Below are 9,656 nucleotides of genomic sequence, written 5' to 3'. Positions count from 1 at the left end.
AAGTAACGTAACGCATTACTTTCAATATAAAGTAACTAAGTAACGTAATTAGTTACTTTTTAGGAAGTAACGCAATATTGTAATGCATTACTTTTAAAAGTAACTTTCCCCGACACTGATTGCCAATCATCCTAATGTTCCTGCATAAAACTCAATATTGCGATCAAGTCTTTTTCGAATATGATAACGCGTTATACCAAAACATAGTTTAGCATTTGTTGCTCCCGATCTCATAAAAATAAATGGTAGTAGAAGTATGAAAATGTTGTAAAGTGTCTTGGAGTACCCTAAAAAGCGCTCTATGAATAAAATAACGATTCGTATCATCACGACGATCATATTTGCTGAATGCATTAAATGCATTACGGCTGATGAGTTTATAACGCGCCTACTTCACAGGAAGACACGTTCATTCAAAAGAATGTTGCTTTTAAATACTCTATTTTTAAACAGACAATCAATGCAAGCAACACACAGTCAAACAAATTGATATGACATGATAACTCGCTTTGATTTGATTGATTTGTGCATCTTTTGATATTGTTCATAGCTCGGGACATGCGGTTCCGCGTGACTGCACCGGTCCCTTTAATTAGCCTAAACCGAAACAGTCACGCCGACCCTGTAATAGTATAAAAACGCCTTTCCTCCATTACCTTCAACCTTTTCCCAATCCTCCAGGAGTTATGAGAGGAGAGTGCAGTCTATGAGCGCGCTCTGCTAAACAGCGCGTGCGGCCAGCATGGACGACCATAAAGGGGCTAGTGGAGAAAGGCCACGCCCCCTTCACGCGGGCCACGCCCCCTCGGATGCGGCGTCTGTCATCGTGTGTGATGTAAACACACCACATGTAGTCATTAATAATTAATGAGCTACACTCACTGAAACGCGCACGTCCACACAGAAAAGAAAAGAACAGTCAATCTATTTATCCCAAACTGTTCTCTTTCATTTGAAGCCTTTAGTTTAATCTCACATGCTATATTTGTAATACACATATCTGGAGACTCTAAGCACCCGCAACACATACGCACTCCCATCCCCCACAATGGCTCGTTGTAAATACATAATAATAAAACAGTCGAAATTATGACATAAAACGTCAAAATGAGATATCAACTCATAATTATGAAATAAAAGTTCTGACGTAAAAAGTCGAAATTATGACAAAATGTCGAAATAATGAGATAAAGTCATAATCACGAGATAAAAATATTAGATAAATTGGCACACCAACTAATCATGATGTAGCCTAGTGTCTCATACTGTGTACTTTTATGTCATATTATGTCATAATTTTGACCTTTTATCTTATACCTTACGTTTCCTCGTACTTATTGATCTCATAAATATGACTTAGTATCTCAGAGTTTAGACATTTTATGTTTTGTTGATTTACTAAAGTAGATTTTTTTTCCGTATGTGGCGGGAATGAGCTTTATCACTAGTACACATATCATAGATTAGTCGGTTGCATATAGACTATAGAAATATTCTTTGGTAGCATAGCATACTGGGCTTGAGTCCCTCGCGTCTGCGTTAAAGCAGCGCAGCTGGCGCGCGCTTGAATAGCCCAGCTGGCCTGTGTGATGGTCATGTGATCAGGCGTGTTGCTGAAGATGATGGCGTGCTGTGGAGGCTGTTTGTGTTGTCAGTGCTGCTGCAATGAAGGCGAAACCAGAACACCAGAGGAGCTGGTATAAAATATGTGATTTGTCTTATCTGTTTCCTAACGCAAAACGCCTTGTTGAATTCATTCTGATGCTGTAATCTATGCTTCATCTGCTGTTCTCCACCCAAATTGACTGTAAACAGCCTGATGTGAATCAGGTGTACATTAACAATGAGTTCAGCAATCAAACCAAGTCTGCTGAGAGCAGTAAAACTCCACAAGCTACTGAATGCAATATGCATTATCAATGAACATGAAAGTGTAACCGTTTCTGAGTCTAGTGTGCTCCCTATCTAGACGACATTGTTGGTCGTCTTTAGCCAGTGAAGCAGCTTTGGACAATATATCATCAGGGCGGTATATCACTGTTAAATCATTGTCTAGAGCTCACCAGGTTATGAGAGACTGTATTTCTTGATATGATGATCAACCTGATTTAATACTGTCAATGTGCTCTTTATGGTTGTAAAGTGATGCTAATATTGCATCATAAATACAATAATATGCAATAATAAAATCTTTTGCATCAGTCATTATTCTAGGTATAATAAAGTGAAATGTCAGAAATGTCACTCCATTGTTTAGAGTCGATCCAGGCCATCTGTTCATTCTGAGGACTGAGGTCCCAGCCTGGGAAACCATTAGATTAGGGTTTTACGTTTTCTGAACATGTTAACCTGATTTTGTTGCTGCCTTTTGCTTGTTAGACAATACTGGGTGAAACCAGAGAAGATGAGGATGAAATATTGCCGAGAAAAGACTATGAGGTTCGTGAGTAATGGACACAACAGATTATGCTTCCAATAAAAGCAAAAGACTTGCAACACGATTATTTGTTTTATGTTTAAAAAAAAATACTGCATGTCTTTATTTATGTTTGGCATTTCAGAGTTTGGATTATGACCGATGCATTAATGAGCCACTCCTGGAGGTGTTGGAGGGGTTGGATAAAAAGGTCAAATGTGTAATGTCTTCATTTATTATATTCATATGATGTCAAGTCCCTGTTTACCAAGTGTATTATCTCATTTCTCTTACAGAAAGCTAGAAGGTATGAAGCGATAAAGTGGATTTTGGTTTTTGCGATCGGAGTGTCAACAGGACTGGTGAGTTTTGTGGTGGTTTATACCCTATCGGAGAATGAGATTTATAGAAAATTATAGATCGCACTACTTGATTTGGCTAAAATCAAATGTCACTGGGAGACAATAAAAGAACAATATGAGAAAACAAGAACAAATATGTCTTTGTTTTCAGATGCAAGATCTTAAAGGTTACAATAAATTGATCAGGTTGAAGTCACTTATATCAATTCTTTCTGTTGGAAACCTTTTGTGTCCACAATATTAACATTGGTATTCTTTGATATTATTTAGCGTTTACATTTAGCACCTACAAATGCCTACAGATATATTTAATTATATTTTATCTTAATATATAATATATATCTTTATTTTTAAATATATTTACAATTCAAACACATTTAATCCCCCCGAAAATGATTAATTAAATAATTATATTAAATTATATAAATATCATTACAGAAAATGAAGCTTTTTTAGGAACATCAAGATTTATTTTTTTTTTTTTTTTTTTTGGACAACAATCAAGATTTTTTTTTTTTTTTTTTTTTGGGAGGTGAAATACTGGTCATTTGTTTATGAGTTTCACCTCCCTACAATTTCTGTGGTCTAATGATATGCACAATTTTTTCTATTCAGACTGGCCTGTTTGTTGATTTCTTCGTGCGGCTCTTCACTCAGCTGAAGTTCAGCTTGGTTGGACAATGTATCCTATCTTTCTGCGCAGTTCTGCGTTGTGTTTTGGTTTGTGTAATGCTGCACTATTTGAGTCCTTGACGTGTGCTTCAGCTGTGGAGGAATGCAGTGAGAATGGCTGTCTAGCTCTCTCCTTACTGGAGCTGCTGGCTCTCAATATGGTGTTCGTATTCATCTCCAGCGTTTTGGTGCTCATTGAGGTAACAACATCTCAGGTCGATATGTTCAAGAATAAAGTCTTTTTTAAATTTTTTTATAAATCTCTTATTCTCACCAATGCAGCATATATTTAATACATATACAGTAATAATATTAAAATGTTTCTTGAGCAGCAAATCAGCATATTATACTGATTTCTGAAGGATCATGTGACACTGAAGACTGGAATAGTGATGATGAAAATTCAGCTTTGATCACAGAAATAAATTACATTTTAATATATATTCAAGTAGTTCTTTTTAAATTGTAAAGAAAGAAAAAACATCAATAAATTTTAGTTATGCCACACTTTTAACTGCCAGTATATGTAAAATATATGTGTATGCATGTCTGAGATAATTTAACATAAAATCAAAAATGCATGTTATACTTTAAAGGGGTCATATGATGCTTTTTTAAAGATCATTATTTTGTGTATTTGGTGTAACAGAATATGTTGACATGCTTTAATGTTCAAAAAACACATTATTTTTCAAATACTGTACATTATTGTAGGTCCTCTATGCCCCGCCTCTCTCAAACGCTTCGTTTTCTACAAAGCCCCTCCTTCCGACAAGCGCAGTCTGCTCTGATTGGCCAGCTGACCCAGTGCATTGTGATTGGCCGAACACCACAAGCACACGTCGGAAATGTAATGCCCCTTACCATAATCGCGAGCTTCATCTTTCAAAATAAATGTAAAGACAGTAAATTAGTTTTACCATCAGTTCAAGCCCGAAAGGGGAACAGAGTCGCGTGACAGAAACAGTGATGAAGCTGGTATGTGTTTGCAATACACAAGCCACGGTTAAGACAGCTTGTGTGTGTGTAGTAGCCTATACAATCTGTTTCTTCTGTGTAATAGCCTGTTGCAGCTGGGTCTGGTATCTCAGAAATTAAAAGTTACCTGAACGGAGTAAAGATTCCCGGGATTGTGCGGCTGCGAACCTTCATATGTAAGGTCACAGGAGTCCTGTTCGCTGTTGCAGGAGGTAATGATGAGGAAAATAGTCTATATCAGCACAGACAAAGATTAGAATACACTCTGGCTCTGTGCTGTATTAGACTATCGGTGGTGATTGCCGCTTTTTGATTCAGATTTTGAAGAAAAATATGTGCAAACTGGCCTTATTCCGGTAACGTTGATCAGAGCCATGCAGCTAAATGACAGTGATGTGTCTTTTTGAAGTTGCTCCATGCTGATTCAGTATTGTTTGTGTTTCAGGATTGTTTGTGGGTAAAGAGGGACCAATGATTCACAGTGGAGCGATAGTAGGAGCAGGACTTCCTCAGGTACTCCTCCACATGCTCATGTATCCAACTTGAACCAAACAATAAACTAATCTTTAACCGTTCTCCTATGCAAAATTGTTGAGAATACTTTAGATGGTTAATGATTTTGTGTTCTGGATGTAACCGGGTGATTCATTCATGCATTATCTCTCTTGTCACAGTCATACACTTATGAAAGCATGCTTGTCTCTCTGGTTAGTTTCAGAGCATCACCTTCAAGAAGATTCGCTTTCACTTTCCCTATTTCCGCAGTGACAGGTGAGCACTACAACACGACAAGCACGGAATCATTCATAACATTGCACAAAATAAATGTAAAGCATTAAGTGGCCATCAAACCTATTCTACCTGGCAGCATCTCTCTACTAATAATGAAGCTGTGGGATTTAGGTAAGAAATATATGCTAGAACTTTTCAGTTTCTAAGCTATGTTATTGAGAAATCACAGAACAGTGTTGACAGGCACGATCTGCGTGTGTTGTACGAGCCACTGTCTGTAGCCTATATGTGTGTGCGTTACAGTGCAGCAGCGCATTAGATTAGAACGGCGGTTAACTTACCTGTACAATAAGCTGTTTAAAACGTGCTTTCTCCTGTTCAGTTTCGAGCATCCAGATGGTATAATCACACACATCTTGTGGAGCGCTTTTTGAATATGCATTTATTTGGCATTTTAACTGTCTGGAAATGGAGTGTAAATGTCTCGACCTCAAGCTTAAAGCGTCATGGCAGAGCATTAAAGTCGACTAGTCAGTGCAACCCCTAATATGTGCACACACTCTGAGAGACGGTTTGAGCGTATGCACCTAAAACACGCGAGTATCCTCATAAAATCAGCCATTTGTGTCTTAAGTTAACAGTTGAGAAAGAAAATGCATGTGTATCAGTATATTAGATACGTTCTTTCGGTCTTAAAGTGACAGCAGCCTAATAAACCTGGTGCTGTCTGTGTCATTAATGCTGATCAAACAACAAAAGAGAGAAAATCTCTTGCTGCTCTTGACTGAATCACTTGTGTTATTAGGAATAAACCTGTATTTATTTTTACATAGTGAAGACTATGCAGTGTTCTTTTTTTTTTGTGCATAACATATAATTCAAGTAGCATTTCGTGTTTCTAGTGCTTGAAGTTTTTCACGTAGGTCTGATTCATTTGAGTCTTTGTTCTATTGTAGATTTTTGTCCTGTTGCTTGTAATTAGTTTCTTAGTTCTTTTACTTGTCTTCAGTAAGCTTGGGTGTTTTTTTTTTTAACACTTATGCTAGTTAGGTAGTATTAATTATATTTGTGTGTGTGTGTGATATTGAAATTGATGATGAGAATTGTGAAATTTTTGGTATCAAAAATTGATATCATAAAAACCTTACTTAAAGCAAAATAACTATTTTGATATATCATAATCGTGAAAAAAAATTACTCCTATTGTGTTAAGATTTTGGTCGTATTGCCCATCCCTATTGCATCCTACTCTGTTTATTATAAATATTAAATAATTATTTAATAAATAATATTTAATAGGGCTGCACGATGATGCGCGTTAAATATTGCATGCGATTAATCGTGCAGCCCTAATATTTAAAATATTATTGAAACATGCACAATGTGACCAGGAATTTGTATTATTAAACTAAACATGGTCATTTGGGATTTTGTCAAAGATATTTTTGTTTATTTTGTTTCTGTGTTCAGGGACAAGAGGGATTTCGTGTCAGCGGGTGCAGCGGCTGGAGTTGCGGCTGCCTTTGGGGCACCTATAGGGGGCACCCTCTTCAGTCTGGAGGAGGGGTCGTCCTTCTGGAACCAGGCCCTCACATGGAAAGTGGTATGTGGATATATTATGTAGGGTTTTGTTCATGTAATTTCAGTCTGTGCTAAGAAAGTTCAGTTTATAATTCCCTCTCTGTTTCTCTTCTGTATTAAAGTTGTTCTGCTCCATGTCTGCCACTTTTACACTCAACTTCTTTCGTTCTGGGATCAACTTCAATAAATGGGGATCATTCCAGCTGCCTGGCCTGCTCAACTTTGGGGAGTTTAAGGTAAAAAAGCTACAGAAATACACATCTGCCATTACTCCAGTATAAAGTGTCACATGATCCTTCAGAAATCATTCTAATATTAAATTATATATATATATATATTTTTTTTCTCCTGATGTCAACTAGGCCAATGTTTATACAATGTTTATAAAATGTTTAATTTATGTTTATTGATAATAGTTTACCAATGTCAAAATGCAGTTTATTCATTATTATTTTAGCCTTCTATTATAGGAAATGCAACATTTTTAAAATAAATAGTTAAAGCAGTAATCTAAAGTTAATTAATGTGATACACATTACAGTGATAATTAAAATGAATGAAAACTATTGGGGTAAATTAACATGATCTTGACGGTGAACTTGACTTTCAGTCTCCACATTCGGTCACTTGTGAATGGATTTTGTGTGGACTTCGAAGTGATCCAGGAATTATTGGGAAAAACAAATCAGTTGGGTGTGTGGTGTTAACCTATTTTCTTTGCTTTCTGCAGTGTGTAGACGGAGATAAGATGTGTCATTTGTGGACGGCAGTAGATTTGGCGTTTTTTGTGTTGATGGGGGTGGCAGGAGGTTTGCTCGGCGCTCTCTTCAACTGCATCAACAAACGCCTCGCAAAGTACCGCATGAGAAACGTTCACCCCAAAGCAAGATTCATCAGGTACCCGAGAGAGATCTCAATTATATGGATTCGTATTGAACAGCACTACTCAAAACAACTGGAGAAGTGAAGTGCTCCGATAACAGGAGAGTAGCTGTCTGACGCTGTATTTGTTTGACTGGCAGGCTGCTGGAGAGTCTGCTGGTGTGTATGGTGACCACACTCGTGATCTTCGTGGCGTCAGTGACTCTGGGGGAGTGTCGAGATTTAGTCTCCACCAATAACAACACATCAACACAGGTCAGTCACAGACCAGCTTCCTTCCTCTCCTTTAACTTCAGTCTTTCATTCTTTCCTTTACCTCTATATTTCTCTGTTTCTCTCTTTTGCTGGGCTTTTTTTAATATGTGATTTCTATGTGCTGATAGTCAGGAGTTCTACAGCAGTACAGTCTGGTCCTCTTCGTAGCTCAATATGGCCAAGAACAGCTCCGTTATATAGGAAGAGACCATTTGACGGACATATGCAATGACCGATCATAGTTAGTTTCTTTTATGTGTCATTTAAAGGTCGGTTACATGTCATTGGGTAGCAATGATACTGATTTAAGTTTCACAAATGTTAAGTGCAATGCATTAAGTACAGATGAAGACATCATTGTAAGTAAATATAACTTGCTGAGATGAAGTAACAGTAGCACGCTATTCAACTGCTGATATATAGGATATACACACATTATATACCTATATAGCAACCTATATATAGGATATAGGTTGCTATATAGGCATATAAGATATGCATCCTGGTCCACACTGCAGCTTGTTCTCATAAAATTAGAACTTGCCATCCCGATAAAGTTGTAGTTTTTGTGTGCAGTATGCATCAGACAGTCTGTAAGTGCAGTAATGGTTTGCTGTTTAGGGGTCTGTAAATGAGGAGGTGAACTCAACCATACGACGCTTCTTCTGCTACAACAACACATATAATGACATGGCAACCCTGTTCTTCAACCCTCAAGAGGTGGCAATCCACCAGCTCTTCCACCAGAACGGTAAGACAATTACTGTGTTTATGATCTGTTTGTGTTAATTCACACGTGACAGCATATTTTGCTTTTGTTGATTGTACTGCCCCCTTTCTCCTGCAACTTAGGTTCTTCATAGGCATCTCAGAATATATAGCTTTATTCCTTAAACTTTACCCCAAAAAACAGAATTGTCTTTTTCTAAAAAAAAAAAATATATATATATAGGGTTATATACGCACACAAACACACACGTTTGTTTTTATGGTTTACGGGGACTCTCCATAGGCGTAATGGTTTTTATACTGTACAAACCGTCTTTTCTGTCGCCCTACACCTAAACCTACCCCTTACAGGAAACTTTCTGCATTTTTAGATTTAAAAAAAAACTCATTCTGAATTATTTATAAGTCTTTTGAATTACGGGGACACTGAAAATGTCCTCATAAATCACCTTCTCGTTGTCATACCCATGTCATTATACAAATTTGTGTCATCATAAACCACATAAACATGCACACACACACTCACACTTAATTAAATTAGATCAAAATAAGTAAGATCAACTGCAGTGCCCTACCACAACTTACTGAAAACTAGGGCTGAGTATCGATTCAGATGTCCCGATTCGATTCGATTTCGATTCGAAAGTTCTCGATTCGATTCGATTCTCGATTTTTTGATTACATTCAGTGAATATAGTTTTAATACAAATGCTATTCATATTTCTAAAAAATGAACAGTAAACATCATTTTACAAATGGTGAATTAATAAAAAGAAATTAAGAACCACATGCCTGTATTTTAATCCTATTCTTTTTTTTTTTTTTGTATAGGGTCCTTTTTTAAACATTAATAGGGCCCTATAAAATGTTCTCAATTTTTCTGGTAATCAGATGAAGGCATAAGACATTAATTTAATTTATCCTAATCAAATGAAAATTAAACCCTTTTATTTTTTGGCAAACAAAGTGCTGCACAACAGAGGTTTACTGTTAAAATTAAAAAGAAAACAGATGTGATTATTCCTTTAAAAATAAAGATTTATTAATAT

At 36.7% G+C, this 9,656-nt stretch overlaps 2 protein-coding genes across 2 annotated transcripts in view; one reads left to right on the top strand and one right to left on the bottom strand.

Annotated features, from left to right (window-relative positions):
* Positions 1-737, bottom strand: part of mthfr (methylenetetrahydrofolate reductase (NAD(P)H)) — a 17,976-nt gene extending 17,239 nt beyond the window's left edge. Inside the window, exon 1 of the mRNA XM_016484306.1 lies at positions 657-737. The gene's annotated coding sequence lies outside the window, so the exon portion shown is untranslated. The remainder of the gene's footprint in view (positions 1-656) is intronic.
* An 857-nt stretch (positions 738-1,594) lies between these two features.
* LOC107687135 (chloride transport protein 6-like) overlaps positions 1,595-9,656 on the top strand; it is a 19,096-nt gene continuing 11,034 nt past the window's right edge. Inside the window, exons 1-14 of the mRNA XM_016484366.1 lie at positions 1,595-1,697; positions 2,380-2,439; positions 2,562-2,627; positions 2,713-2,778; positions 3,394-3,460; positions 3,544-3,650; positions 4,514-4,640; positions 4,874-4,941; positions 5,141-5,199; positions 6,631-6,763; positions 6,864-6,977; positions 7,472-7,638; positions 7,764-7,878; positions 8,500-8,629. Of these exons, the coding sequence (XP_016339852.1) occupies positions 1,620-1,697; positions 2,380-2,439; positions 2,562-2,627; positions 2,713-2,778; positions 3,394-3,460; positions 3,544-3,650; positions 4,514-4,640; positions 4,874-4,941; positions 5,141-5,199; positions 6,631-6,763; positions 6,864-6,977; positions 7,472-7,638; positions 7,764-7,878; positions 8,500-8,629 (1,357 nt within the window). The 5' untranslated portion in view covers positions 1,595-1,619. The remainder of the gene's footprint in view (positions 1,698-2,379; positions 2,440-2,561; positions 2,628-2,712; positions 2,779-3,393; positions 3,461-3,543; positions 3,651-4,513; positions 4,641-4,873; positions 4,942-5,140; positions 5,200-6,630; positions 6,764-6,863; positions 6,978-7,471; positions 7,639-7,763; positions 7,879-8,499; positions 8,630-9,656) is intronic.

This window comes from Sinocyclocheilus anshuiensis, unplaced genomic scaffold, assembly GCF_001515605.1.
Source record: "Sinocyclocheilus anshuiensis isolate Anshui unplaced genomic scaffold, SAMN03320099.WGS_v1.1 scaffold1203, whole genome shotgun sequence".
NCBI lineage: Eukaryota > Metazoa > Chordata > Actinopteri > Cypriniformes > Cyprinidae > Sinocyclocheilus > Sinocyclocheilus anshuiensis.
The sequence above is the reverse complement of the archived record's forward strand: the minus strand, read 5'-3'. Positions and strand labels throughout refer to the sequence as shown.